Genomic DNA, 15,246 nt, shown 5'->3' on the forward strand with positions numbered 1-15,246 from the left:
AACAAATTCTTTTATAATATTCCTCTTCCTTTCATGTGCAAAGAAAGTGGGGTATGGAAGGAAAAAGCCCATGCTCTAAAAGAATTATTCACTAGGTACAGGCTTACATACATATGCTTAGGTGATAATGCAAGAAGTTGATTTTTTTTCCCTGTTTCTTTCTGAATTAGAGTAGGATATGTTTATTTCTCTTAATTTCTTTCTTTGTCCTGTAAGCCAGTGAATTTTCCTGGCCATTTTGCTGCCGGGCACATGCAGAACTGCCTCCGTGACAGCTTCAGCATTGCTGAGTAGCAATGTCCCTGCCATAAACCCTGCTGGGACTGATTTGCAAATTAGGAATCAATCCCACTTATTTGACATGCATACAACATCAAGCATTGAGTGAAATGCAGATATCCCTCCTTTTTTATCCCAGTGTGTACTTAAGTTGGGTTTTCCCTTCCTCTCACTGGATCTGACAGCTCATTGCTATGAAAAGTGCCCTCCCAAGGAGACTATGGAAGGGTCCAAGCATCTCTCTTACTCTGGGATCCTGATGGGGTTTGGCATTTTTTGCTGTTTTTATGATGATGTGGTATGAATGAGACCTTTAAACTGGAATGCCAACCTTTGTGATTCACCCTAGCCATAATGGTTCAGCAACCCCCATATTCACAAACCTTCCAATTATTTTAATTTTGTTCGTTTAGTTCAATATCCAGTTATACAAGGCAAAGTGAACAGCCACAGCTCTCCAGTACCCCATTGCCTGTAGCCTCCGACACTCACCTGGGAGGACAAAGAGCTGGGACAGGGCACCGGGTCTCCCATATTCCAGGCCACTGTCTGAACACTCACCCCTGTGGCAAATGGTGGGTGGCATTGGTCCTTCCTCTGACAACTGCATTTTCTCAAGCAATGGCTTTAAATCCTTACCTTCTGCAGATATTTGGTGCTTAAGCGACATCCGTCTGGGTATTCCTATTGAATGGATTAGGTAGCTCCCTAATGGCACACTGTAAACATTTATCATTGATAAAGCTCAGTCAATCCCATTCTTATACATCTGCCCCTCCTCATGCATCACACAGGAGAGGCTCCACACCTGCCTCTGACCTGCAAGCTCAGCTAGGCAGCAGGGTACCTACAGTCACTGCTGAGATGCAAGTGATGCATGTGATATGAGTTTGTTTTGTTAATATCATGATGAAGAGTGAAGCCTACCTTTCATCATGTGCTCTAAAATTCTAGTTGCTTTAAAGGACATCATTTGTAGTGGTTCTGTCACTATCTTTTTCAGTGCAAGCATTCTTGAGATTTTGTTCAATGTTAAACAGCATTCCATTGTAGTCCCCACCCCAAATTTATTTAACACCAAATATTGTCAAACTGCAAAAATTATATGTAAAGGGCTACTATAAGACATGTCTTAGTTTCAGCTAGCAAATACAATAAATTAAAAGTCCCAAATCACCTGGTCTTTGAATTAATTTTATTGTTCCCAAGCTGTCTTGTTATAGCTTTTTAAAAAATAAATCATATGTATCTTGTATCATGGTGTTATTACATTGCATAAAATGCATGGAATTATTCAGTACACCAGGTACTAGCAAGTAGCAAGAAACTGCTGGAAACCTAAAAAAGCTCTATTTTTATTCCAGTTTCCTTTGGACGATACTTTTGTGGTCTCTTTGACTGCAATGACAACTTCTATTGCTATTATTGTTGTGCTAGAAGATTCCTACTTGAAAAAGAATCCCTAACCACAACATCTGATGTCCTAAGTGTTATGGGTTGAATTCAGGAGAAGCCCAGAGCCTGTAGCTGATTTGTCCTTCCAGCAAACCACCTTCCTCCTGCCCTGTGCCACACTGCTTGCAAAGGTGAGCTATGTGCAGAATATCCTTGCACCTTCCAGGTTGCCAAGTCGGGTTTTGTGCACCAGCTCCTTTTATGCTGGTACCATGGCGGAGAGAGCTGTATTGCAGCCTCCCCACTACCCCTCACACACAGAAGGAAGCCGAGGGGCAGCAGCGGCTCTTGCAGCTTGACAAGGAGGGATGGAGCTGAGGGGCAGCCATAAAACTGGCTTCTCGGCAAGGGAGCAAGCTGCACCTCCCCAGCCATAACAAATCCCCTCGAGTGGCACTGACTCGGCTGGACAAATGGTGAGCAGTGTTTTCAGAGCTTTATGTGTGCTAAAATGGTTGTCTTTGCTTTTGTTGTTTACAGTGAAAATTACACAAAAAGGTGAACGTTTTCAGGGTGGATACTAAGATACCGCTTCACTGATGATGAATTTTTGCCTGGAACACCACTCATAGGGTAAAGTCATGGTGGAGATCTCAGTCTTCCTAAAGTCTAGTCTCCTTTTCTGGCCAGTAAGTTGTCTGAATTAAACGGTCACTATTAACAAAATTATCTTTCCTGCTCTTTGTCCCACAGGTGCCTCTCTCCCCGTTGGCTGAGAGGGTCTCATCTTGTGGAGAAGACCTTTTCCGAAGAACCCAAAGGACAGCAACACTGAAGAAAATGGACACCGTGCCCAACACCAAAGTCAGCCCCAGGTACACGTACCTGAGGGAGAAATGATTGATCAGAGCCTATTTCAAAGGCAACATACGACTAGAAGGCATCAAGGACACATTCATATTTTCATGAGGTAAGGCTGAGTAAGAAAGCTCTTCAAGCAAGCTGATGATCCTGGAGATGAGAGTTTGCCAGCTCACCCAGGTCAGGTATTGTGTGGTCTGGGGCCAAGAAAGTGTCTCAGGCATTGACTGACATCCTCCTCCACCCCAATGTGCTTCAGTGAGAATAACACTAATATTTCTAGGGCAGTTAATCTATTTTTTGTTTGCCTCATAAACAGTACCAGTGATACCAAGACCATTTGATCTCATTTTTGCTTTACAGGCATAATGACAGTAACAACAACAGCAGCAACAATAACATCATTATGCTTTATTAGTAATGAGTCTCAAGTGAGCTTTTGTTCTTTTCTTCAAATTTGCAAATCAGGATGTACCCTCCCCTCATGGTTTTCCCCAGGGGTGGGGGGAAGGGCAACCTGTTCTCTCATTTTCTTTTTACCATCGTCACTCCATTCTCCATTTTTGGTAATGCTTTTCATGAATGCAGTTCAGATAATTACTCTCCTCTAGCAATAAATTGATAAAGACAACACTGCACTTAAGTCTCTAGACAAGCCGAGCATGCTTTGTGGCACCCTTCCCTTCCTTTTTGTTGTCCAGCTCCAACATGGAGCAATGATGAGGTTTAACAGCCCTTTTACTTATTTACTTACACACACACACTCTCACAGCAGAGTTTTTAAACAACGGGGGAAGCTTTAGCATAAAATCGAGGTTTTAAATGAATGGGGTTTTTGGCAAAAAATAAAGTGACTTAAATATTTCCAGCTGATATCGAAACAAGATGACACCCCCGCCCCCCCCAAAGAGACTAAACCAAAAGAGAATGCTAAAACCTGAGCATTATTGTTAATATTGCTAGTCAGACTCTTTCATTTGTCATCAAATCTTTCACTCACATTTTCTGACAGAAATTCTTCTACCAGTGCCAGTAGAGGTACTTAAGGAACAAACGGAGAGGAGCTGTTACCTGAATGCACTGGAGTCGTAGAGTCTGCACGCTCCTCTTCCCCCACATCTTTTGCTTCCCCATTTCAGGCAAGTGGTATCTATGGCCACTCCAAAATACACTGGGGCTGGAATTCCCGCTGGGCGAATTTAACAAATAAATAGAGGCAAGAAGGTTACTTTCCCAGGTGATCAGTTTTGATCTAGAGGCATGTTCAAGTAGAACATTAAATAATACGTTCAAACAGCAACGGCACTTCCACACTGTTTGCTGGTTTGAGAAGTCGTGCCTTGTGTTGCTGAGGCACACACCGCCCTTTCCTCCCTGTGGGGAACCGGGGTAGGGAGGAAACGCAGCTGAACATCAAAAAGCCTGTGGACGTCAGCAGAAGGAGTACTGGCCATGGCTTGGTTTCCTCGCCCTGCAGGACCCCTCTGGGAAAAAAAAAGAACCTACTTCTCTGTGGGATACTTGGAAAGTAATGGACACATAGTGAACAATCCAGGCACGATGGACCTGATTAACTTGTGAACCAAAGATGCTTTGTAGGCAGCAGGCCTCAAGGATGGCCTCAAGTTGGGTCTACGTGACGGAAAGGAGGACACAGAACAGGGTACAGGCGGGGGGAATCATTCGCGTGATCAGAAAGTCTTATCCAATCAAACTGTTGCTTTAGGCGCGTGGACAGCACATGCTAACCAATCTTTAATCAGCTTATGCGTGATCGGGAACCAAAATGAGTATATAAACTGAGCTATTAGGGCAATAAAGTGGCATCTGCTTGATCACATTGATTGTGTGCAGTGTCCGTGACTTCCGCGTCAACAGTTCTCCTTTCTTGAGAGCGATGGAGTCTGTTCAGCTTGGGGCTGGGGGCTGTCCTGTGTGTTGGTTGGGGAGGGGGCAGAAGGGAGATAGACAGTCAGGCTGGGAGCCTGTAGTGGGGCTACAAGTATCCTGCAAGTATCCTGCGATCCTACCATGGCAGGGGCAAACCTACTGCAGTGCTTGTGGATGATGGAAAGGAAAAGCCTTTCTTCAGGTGCTAACGGGGACATTGTGGACTCTGTGCAACCTGGGGGGTTTTCTTCTGAAGAAGAAAGTAAGCCTGGAGGGAAAATCCTGGCCTGCAAAGGTGTGAGAAAGGAGCCAAGAGCTTGTTTTGATGTCATTTCATCTGCCTCATCCAGCTCATTTAAGTCTGCTCTATTTAAATAAGTGACTTGCTGCTTGCTAATGATTACCTTTTCTATGAAGACCTAGAGGATTTTAGAGTTTCCAGTTCATTGACATCTCATGTTACCCTTGATTTTAGAGAAAACTTATAGGTGGCTCTGCCACAAGGCTCCAGTGAACCCTGCCCTCGGGCACACCTGTACTTAGATTAATTCCCTTAGAAACTACTGAAAATATGACTGAAAAATGATCACAAATTCTGAGCCATATCTGTTCTACTATGCTTGTTGTTGAATAAGGAGAGACAAGTAATTTTGATGTTAGCTTCATAGTCCGAAGGATCACTTGTCACCTCTATGGATGTTAGCTGTGTATATTTTTGTTATACCTAAGATACAGTTATATGATTTATGAAATACAAAGCTGCTTCCTTTTTCCAACCCTTTTCCTAGTTTTTTTAAAAAAATCATGTAATATTAGCTTGTCAGTTAGACACCATTCTTTCCAACAATCAAAGTTTAATTCAAGAATAAATGATTGGTGAGGAGTATATTAAAATGGACCCAAGAGTACAACTGGACTTACCAAGTACTCTTATTGCCAGGGTGTAGATACCAAGCGCAAATGATTTCAAGTGTGGTTTAATGCATCTAAAAAAAAAAAAAAAGGTGTTAAATAGAAATAAAGAATTGACTGTAGATAATTTCAACACAAATAGAAAGCAAGAAGGAAAGAAATGTGACTTTTTCCTCCTTACTTATACTGACTAAGGCAATTACAGAAAAATGTAAATAATGTGACAAAATCAGAACAGTATCTAGGACTTCTGAACATCTATATTCAATATTACATTTTAAGAAGGTAGTGCACTTTCAGATAATACCAGCACTTAGAATTTACTAACGCAGGACAAGAAAATTGGTGGTGAAATCATGCATCATTGTATAGTCTTATTCAGTTAAACACTCTCTGAAATTGTGGTTCATGACCCAGGCTAGTACAAGGTATTTAGCCACTCAATTTTCATCGCACCGTATTTAGGATCAGGATCACACCTCCTATAAAGGTAAATCCTCCAAGCCGTTCTCTGACAGAACAGGCCATTTGCATTTAGACTTTACTGAACTTGCAGTGGGGGCCCAGCACAGACATCAGTCCTTCTGGCTCCAGATCTGCCCTGCTCCAGCCTTGGGTCATCGTCCTGGCTCTTCTAGGAGGGTGGAGGCGGTGGGCAGGAGAACAGCTGCCTTTCACATCCATGTTAGCAGTGGTGTGCATATGGAGCCACTCAAATTAGTAGGACTCATCTGCTGCTAAGCTCACCAGCTGCTAAAGTGTTCTGCTTCACCCAGCATGTATCAGACTCCCTATTAGAATACCTAATCCAGCAAGAACCTGAGTATATGCTTTACTTTTAGTATGTGAGTAGCCCCAGTCACGCGATTAAACTGGGACGTGCTTGATATGTGTGGTAACACATGTGTATCATTACGGTAAGTGATAAAACTCCCTGTTGTCACAGTCATTCTATTCAATATAAAAAAAAAAAGAAAAATGGACTGAAATTCAGTTGTCTCTATGGATAAACATAGCACTTTGGAGATCTAGTCTATGTGCTCTGAACTTGGATGGGCTCAGCTTCTGCAGAAATTCATGTAATTAGGAATATCTTCTAAAAAAATAATAAAGACATTGCAGAACTAGCTCTTTTGTTCTCCACCAGTGATGTTTTATGATTTCCCAATGTAACTGCCAGAACAGCATTACGAACCCATATTGTAAATGATATTCGGGTCATCTTCCCTTAATTTAGTGAAAATGGAAAAGGACATGAAGGACATATACGGAAAACAACACCGAAGTACCATGGTCAAAAATTCATTGTACACATCTCATTTTGTAACCTGAGTGTTCTATTCTCTAATGCCCTGATCATGGATTATCATCATACATTCTGTTATATTGTGGCTTATACAGGCACTGCCATCTATGCAGGCATGAATGTAATATGATTTTGAGCTGGAAGAACAGTGTTTTACCCTCCTATCACATATATGCTACAGAAGCAAGCCTCAACCTAGAAGTCCTTTTAACCAAATGTGAGGGCATAGAAAGCAAAAAGTGGAAAATAAAACCAATAACTGGGTATTTATTATGTGTTCCATAGAATTTATATCCTGCAAAAAAAAAATCGTCTCTTTCAGATGGAAAAAAAAGTTGTTTGAGCATTTGTATTGTCTTTGCACGGAAACACAAGTTCTTTGCGATCCTAAGCGATAGCCAAACCTCTCAAGGAGATCTGAGACTTCCTTTTCACTGCCTAATCACCTGGTATTAATAGCTTGTGCTTGAACAACAGCTATCTGAATTGCAGGGGTTTTTCTCCAAAACTTCAGGGCTTTCCCAAGTCCCTTGGTAATTGTGATTAGTCTAATACCATTAAAAAGACATTTCAGCAAATGGCTTGGTCACTAGCCGTGAGCATATTTCAATGATTTTGGTTGTGTAAACCCTTGAAGTAAATGTCACTAAATCACATAGGCTTTTAGGGATTTAACTGTATCTGTGTTCCATGGCAGGTGCAACGATATCTGCTCATCTGAAAACATTAGCTTGCTTAAGCGCGTGCTGGAATCTTATCAGAGCGGACAGAATACTGAATAATTTTAAAAACAGGTAATTGGAAAAAAATACTTAATGAATTCTGCAACTTGACCTTGGGACTATTTGTTTTCAAAGGACATTTATTTTCTTTCTGGGAACAGAAGCACACTTTCAGTTCAAACAGATTTCCAAGGAAAGTCAATCAGTCATGGATTTCAGAAAAGCAAGCAGGAGCTTAAAATGGAATTGTGCCCACAGGTCATTTGCAGAGGGAAAAAAAAGAAGGATTGAACTTACTGAAACATGTTTTATTTAGCTGCACATCAGATTTGGGTCCTTCAATCCAGCAGAAAAACACATAGCTTCTCAGTTTCAATTAAATGGCTTTCAAAGTAACATGATTTTCAACAGAAATAAAACCTCTGGAGCAGAACCAATAAAGCTGTTTTGCTGATTTCATATAACAAAATGTTTTAGTATCGTTATTGAAAACCCCTCTAAGCTTTTCTAAATAAATCCATTAAGCATCAAGTCCCCTGAGAGCAAGTTCTTAGGGTTGAGAAGCGCAGGCAACTCTGTATGATTTAAGCTTGTAGGTGTTCAACTATGAATGTCTCCTCCCAGACACTTTTGCAGTGGAGACAAGATGGAAAGCAGGAGGTTGAGCATGGCAACAATGGTTTCAAGGTCCTGTGTGGTACCATATCCGTACATTTTCTATCATATGTTTTATGGATAGAAAGGGGACATCATGTGGAGGGAAAGGGGAAGGAAACTGCATCCCTGCATAGCTCTATGCCCATATTTATAGAACAACAAAAAAATCCCCCTGTGTCAGAAGCAACCACAGAGGGCAATCTGGCAGAAATCCTGAAGGCTTTACTACAAGCTCTCAGCTCATGAATCATCTTCCTCTTGATGCATGGACAGTTTCAGTGGTGCATAATCTTCAGTAAAAATTGTCTAAAATGGATTATAATATGATTGTTATTCTTGGAGTGACTCCTTGGAGAGAGAGACGCCACATGTTTTTGCAGTCCTCAATGGTAATCCTACAAGGTGGGTGGGGAAAGCTGTGGAGCTTATATGGTGTAAGGCATATACCTTACTGGCAGTGTTTGTGGAGGGCAGTGGAGAAGGATTCTCACCTCAACCATTTCTGAAAGTCTCTGTGTGAATATTAATTCTGGTTCAAGGACTGTGCTGGAACCATAGCTGAAGTTACATTTCTTTATTTAGGTTTTTCCATATAGCCTATAATCAGCTAGTTATAGCACTGGCTTTTTCCACATGATATAGACACTGGCAATGAGACAGGGCCTGTTCCAAAAAATTTCATTCAAAAACAAAGAGAATTTTGGGGTAAGAAATCACAACAATAATAAAGATTAGTTAAACTGTATTAACCGTTGTTTTGTTTAAGAAGTAGAATGTACCCATCTGGAAATAATTTGGAAAGAGGAACTGAGGAAGAAAGCTTTCCAAAACAAAGCAGAGAAGCACTTAGAATCCAAAAATTGTGAGAAGATGACAAAAATCCAGATTAATTGCTGGAAGTATTATATTCCTTTTGCACTTTCTAAAATTAGCTTAAAAGCTTACTCTCATTGATGGACAAATAGTTCCACCAGTTAAATACATATTGGAACAATCCATTGGGACAAGCATTTAATAAACCCGTGATTGTTATGACAGAAGAAACCAACCATCTCATGCTAAATATCTTTGTTCTGAAGAGAGAAATCTGGGACAGAACAATTGTATGGAATAATAAAATGGACTAGAGGAGAAGAGTTGAGTTTATATGGAGGGTTTGGGTTAGATCACCTCTGTGTAGCTATGCATTGGTATCCATAGCAACTGGCTACCTATAAGCATACACGTACACACATTGGCACGTGCAGAGCTAATTTCCATTTGCATGGAGGCCATTTAACACCATTCTGGTAATGTAAAAGGCATTAAGGGAAGCAGAATTTGGTATAAATAACCAGGCCTCCTATAGCATGTTTAAAACCAGAAAGATATTGCTGGTAGAGATAATCATAAGCACATTGTTGCTTCAATGGTAGAAAACTCATTGTCCAAGTATGAGGATGCCTTTCAATAGTAAAAAAAAAAAAAAATTTTAAAAGCCACCTTGCATAGCTGAAAACATTTCACAATACTGGGGGGGAGGCAGACCCAGTTACACATGTTGAAACACCCTGAGAACATTTGGCAATGCGAGCAGAATTTCTTACCTTAGAAGCAGTATGTATCCAGGTGTGCCACCTACTGACAGAGTATATGAAGTGATAACTGATATTACTAGAAAATACAGAAACATTTTTGGACACTCATTTCCTTTTTGACATGGTCCCACCACAGCTGAGGAGCTTCGTGAAGGAGATTGCAAGGTTCCCACGCAACTGCAGTTAAAAAATACCTGGAAGACAGCAGGCAAAAGGGTACGATAACCTAACCAGCGGAGAAGTGAATGTTCAGGAATTGCATGTCATGCTTTTCTGGGTAGCTGAAAGTTTAAATCCAAACTGGAAAACGTTTTTCAAAAGGAAGAGGCTTGTTCATTGAAGGAGAAATTAATAAAGAAAGTGTCTACTGTTGATGAATGTATTTAGTGGGTTTTTTTAAACAGTTTTGGTAGCCAACAGTTAAAAAAAACCCCTCCTACATTCTCTGCTTGGGATTTCTGCTGGAAACAGCAATTGAGAAAGTTTTAAATGTGGGTGGTGATTGCTAAAAAATCCTGAGGAGTTTAGGGCTGGAGAGGACATGCCTGACAATTTTAATCCACTTACTCTGACAGGACTGGTTGTATTAGGAAAATTACCACATCACATATGGACATGAAGGATTGTCTTACGGTGTTTTTCCCACTGCCGTTGGATGCTTGGCAGCCAGCTAGACAAGCAGAAATGTAGGTAACTCCGTTTTCCCCACAGATGGGGTCCCAGTCATTCTTGGAACATGCACAGCCTGAGTTGCACTCTGAAAACAGGGCTTGCTCGTAATCAGTCATCTGTTTAGTTCTGGGGAAAAAGAGAAATTGCAATGATGTTTTCTAGCAGATGTGGAAGAAATCATTTTGAAATCATGGGTTATGCTCTCTGCCAGGCGCACCTGGCCAGACCTTCTGTCTGTAGTCCATTAAGGTGTTGTCTCTTCACATCCATGCAGCAGTATAAATTCTTATTTCTCTGTTATCAAAAGGTTTTCACAATTTCACACCACCTACTGTGAGATAATAGTTGCTTTATTAAGGGGGACAGCTAATAATTTCTATTAATGCATTTTCTCAGATTTTCTAAGATTTTAGTTATCTGAGGCATGATGCAGTTTTAACAAAACTGGACAAAAAAGTTTGATTACTCCAGTGGCAAAGAGGGGAGTGAGTTACTCATAGGAAACGGTCACTGTAGAAGTTAGTGAGGAAATGATCAGAATGGGATTCATCCAAACTGAGGGTCTGATACTTTGCATGACAGCTGTCAACTTCAGCCAGCTGCTGCTGAAGTCACTAGCAGAGCAGCTCCTGGGGCTGCTGTGGAGTTGGTGCTGGAAACTCCTCCCAAAAAGTGAGTTTTACAGAGTAATAGCATGGGCAAAAGTGATCAAAAAGTGCTAGGCTAAGGTGTACCTCATGGTTAACATCATGGCTAACTCATGGTTAATCCATGAATCCTTAAGTTTTGGGTTCAGAGGCTATTAAATGCCATGGGTTGTTCAGCAGCACACAGAGGCAAGGAACAATTAATTGAATCTCACCCTCCCTACTGAGCTCCTCACATTTCCAGAAATCTCTAGGCTCAAAGGATGGGTCCCATGGCAATAATAATTAAAAAGTAATCAGAAAAATAATCTGCACTTGTGGCATAAACGCCTCTGGGCTGAAGGCAACAATCACGAAAGGGTTCTGACACAATGCCCACTGGAATAGATGGAGTGGTTTCCACCACTTTGAATCAAATTTCTGGGAAGCCTATTTAGGTCAGTCATTCTTTTTCCAACAATATATACTTTGTGGAATAAAATGAGGAAGGAGTTCAGTTTGCAAGAGCACTTTATGCTGAAGTGTGCCCTTCCCAGCATACCCGTGGTACGACACAGTCAGTCCGGCCACATCTGAGTTCTCACAGCCCATTGCAAATAATGAGAGGAGCAAAAGGTAACCAAAGAAAGATGATCCCAGGGAGAGTTTTGCAGCCCCTAAAACACTGATTCTGAATTTTTTCATGATCAGTCCCCCAGAGAATATGCCAAAGGCCACAGCAGGAATGTTGATAAGACCTGAAATCAAACAGAAAAATCTGTATTAATGAAAACACCAGCTCAATGGACTATTCTCCTCAGCCACAAAACCAGCAGCAGCAATAAGATGAAGCAACAAAATATGAAAACTCTTCAGTCGGGGCATTTTATTTGTCCAGACTTGGATTGTTCCTACAGAGGTGCGGCGACTGCTTTAAAAACTTCCTCACAGGGACAGGTTTCTTTGCTAGTTCTTTGATAGGGAGATTATGTATAAAGTTTAGATAATGATCTTCCAATTTCTTGAGCTAGGTGGTTTTCTCCACAGTTAGTTTGTCAGTGGAGGGATCGTTGTAGTGTTATTTTAAATACTTTTAGTGTTATTTCTCACAAGAGCTGCACTGGGCACAGAGAAGTCGCCTAGGGTGTTGTGCTGCTTAGGGCAGCCAGGACAACCGCCGTCCCACTGCACAGTTTGGGGCTTTGCTATAGACCTTCCCTGTGTCCTTCACCCATATAGCAACAGTAGGAGGAACAGGGGCCACTCTCTGCGGCTGCCCCACTCTGGCTTTCCAGGGCAGCTCCTCTCCTTCCCTTTTCCACTGACAGGAGGAGCCTGAACTACTCATTCCTAGAGGGCAAATTCAGTTTTACCTACAGTGGTACGAAATCTGGAGCAAGACCTGCTTTTTCTGTTTTGATTCAGCCATAAAACCAGTAATCCCCTAGAGAAGTCTCCGAGAGGGAGAAAGCCAGTGTTACGTCATTGCGTCCATGCCCAGGAGAGTTAGGGAATTTCTCTGGTTTTGGTTGTTGAAATGGTCCCTTAGGTGAGTATTGCAACAGCAGAAGGATGGGTATACCCCATGGGCTCTCTTCTATCAGGCTTCAGGCAATCAATCAAGTGAAAGAGCACTGAAGGAAACATGTAAAATTGGGTGACCGTTAATCCTTACCTGGACAACTTTGCTCAAAGCAGTGTCTATTTGGGTAGACATGGACAACAAGACCAAAAAAATCCTGTTCAGTACATGCAAAAAAGATGTAAATAGAGATCACCATAAATGATACTGCACAGTCAAGCAAGGTGCCCTTTTCTGGATTTCACTGTTACTGAAAATGATTTTCCAAGCTTTACCAGCCAGTTCCAGTGCATTAAGTTCCCCCTTGCACAGGGCCGTGTATGCGGTTTGCAGCTTTTAATTCATGCTGACATGTAGCAGTACCATGCTGAGCGAGTGTGCAAAACACAAGCAAGTACCAAAGCATACATGCATTCATATAGCAGATGAAGTTTCAGAAGTTTCCTCATGGGACTGGAGGTATTATAACATGTTTTCAAATGACTTGGTATAAACCACCAATTTACAACATTAAGAGTCTAATCTGCCTGCTAGAAAGTGCACTGGGATCCCTTAAATTTCTGGCTCAAGTCAGTGTTTGATCCACCTGTACACATGGAAAAAAATCAGTGCTTAGAAGAGATGCTAGTAGGTATGTCTGATGTTAGAAAAAGCCTTATTCTATCTAGCGAACCCAGGAGTCAGTATCTTGGCTGAGTACATGAGCCCAGTTCAGTTACTGACACAGTTCAGGAAGCTTCCTTGGGGCGGTATTTTTCACTCTGCACATACATGAAAATTGTACTTCAGGGGATTTAGAAGCAGCATCCAAAATGTAGCACATGTAAATTAACCATCCCTATATACCAGGTTTTCCTGTTCTCTTTTGCTTGTAAGAGGGGACTGGGATTGGAACTGGGAGCTGTGTGATGCACCAGAGAGCACCTGCACTCTGCCTGCCCATTCCTATGCACCCCTTTTGTTTGTGCCTTTGTCTCATAGCCTTACAGATAACTCCATTGCTTGACACTGGCATCGTGGCAGGGGGCGGGGGGGGGGGGGGGAGACCAAAGTGTGTATATTTAAGGAAAATCATACAAACACAGCAGGAGCTATTTTACTTTTTCGCACATTCATTGGGTTGTGACTACTGAAAAATACCCTCTTATGACCTCCAGATGATTTTTTTTTTTTAATAGTGCTTCAAATTGCTCTGACAATTCTGATATCTATGAGAGAGATTGTGATACAAATTGTTTAAAAAAAAAAGAAAAGAAGAAGAAGAAATAGGAAAAGAGGTAGGGAAAGGGAAATAGACACTGTTAGTTCTAGTCAGCCCTCAGCTTTCTTAGCAAGGGTGGATTGGGAGAGAAAGAAAAAGGAGGAAGGAAAAACACCTTATTGCAGGGATGGCCACTCAGCCAGGATCCTTCCCTAGCCAAGCCATCACACATTCTCTGTTGGATATAGTCCCTATGCTTTGTGAAATCAGATGGATCTTAATTCTCACTCGGTTTGCACATACCTGAAAGCTTAGCTCCAGAAAATCTTTAAATATAATGAGAAGTACTGTACTGAATGTAGGGATTGTTTTCTGGACTTTCTCTGGCCATCGACTATGCTTGAAGATTTCTCCTTGCTCTGAGGAGTTTCGTGGCAGGAAATTCCAGCTTCTAACTTTAAGGAATTAACATAGCACAATGGATCAATACAGCTTTTCTGCATATATACACCTCCGTTGCTGTGCAACTAATGCTGCTCTGAAACGAGGCAGTTCCCTCTGTATTGGATAGATGTAAACCTCTTTGCTGTCTAATGCTATTGAATCCCTGGACCTCAGGAACTGAACCCAAGCCTGCATGCAGGTTCAGCAACTGGGCAGTGAAGTTCACCATCCTGAAGACATCTCCAAAAACGGCCACCTCGGTACCCAAATGCAGAAGCAGCTTTTCTCTCCCTTGTGCTGTACGGGAGGGCTTGGGAGACTAACTTCACAACAGCGAAAGGCTCTTAGGTAAAGTTAGGGCAGAAATACCTATTTTTCCTTCACCGGCATCACACTGAGATAATGTTAGGGTTTAAATGCATGTATTGTGTGATCACTGATATGACTTTGACTTCCTTTTATTTAACACCAACCTTTTCAGAAAGTAAATCACTGGCAATATCACAGCTACTTTATGGTCAGTCCTTCAGCACTCACTAAGCTGATCTTCATTTCATTGAAATAAATGGGAAGCCAGCAAGAGAACAGATCTGCCTGATGACAAATTTATGTAAAGTATTTTAAAATTAATTATCTTTTTAATTATTCTCTTGTGCTGTACATACATTATTTTTTAATTTTCCAGTAAAATGGAAAATAAGGTATCAAATCATGTAATCTTTTGCAGTAACTGTTGCAAAGATAAACTCAGAGCTAACTGGTCCTAAAGCAGAGATGACATAACTTACCTTCTATGAGCTACTACTTAAAGCCGGAGAAGGAAGGAGAAGAAATAAATGTACCCTAAAAATATCCAATTTTCCCTATATGTATGTATATGCCACTCCTAAAATGTCCATTTTTAGGATATCAAGAAGCAGATATAACATTACCTATAATAAAATTAGTTTTTGAAGATGTTTGCCCATACTGTTGTTCAATATACTTTGGCTTATATGTCACCATGCCAATTAAAGAATTGAACTGAATGATACTTGCACACAAATACAGAATGTAAACAGGATTCCCAAAGAGGTTCTTCAGTGATGGCAAGAAGTCTGCAAGACAAAATGGCAGAAATGA

General features: G+C 41.3%; 1 protein-coding gene across 6 annotated transcripts in view; it reads right to left on the reverse strand.

Moving 5' to 3' along the window:
* The window catches only part of LOC128143515 (solute carrier organic anion transporter family member 1C1-like), a 59,649-nt gene that overhangs the window by 31,237 nt on the left and 13,166 nt on the right, over positions 1-15,246 (reverse strand). For 2 of the 6 annotated variants that reach the window (XM_052790816.1, XM_052790815.1), the window contains 7 exons: positions 15,057-15,221; positions 11,460-11,655; positions 10,232-10,397; positions 9,609-9,793; positions 5,347-5,411; positions 3,607-3,724; positions 1,129-2,559 (listed from right to left, as the gene is read on the reverse strand). In XM_052790816.1, the coding sequence (XP_052646776.1) occupies positions 2,337-2,559; positions 3,607-3,724; positions 5,347-5,411; positions 9,609-9,793; positions 10,232-10,397; positions 11,460-11,655; positions 15,057-15,221 (1,118 nt within the window). In that variant the 3' untranslated portion in view covers positions 1,129-2,336. Of the gene's footprint in view, positions 1-1,128; positions 2,560-2,998; positions 3,143-3,606; positions 3,850-5,346; positions 5,412-9,608; positions 9,794-10,231; positions 10,398-11,459; positions 11,656-15,056; positions 15,222-15,246 lie in introns of those variants that run through there. The other 4 variants (XM_052790820.1, XM_052790821.1, XR_008235777.1 and 1 more) reach the window with 4 other exon arrangements.

This window comes from Harpia harpyja, chromosome 6 (genome assembly GCF_026419915.1).
Source record: "Harpia harpyja isolate bHarHar1 chromosome 6, bHarHar1 primary haplotype, whole genome shotgun sequence".
NCBI lineage: Eukaryota > Metazoa > Chordata > Aves > Accipitriformes > Accipitridae > Harpia > Harpia harpyja.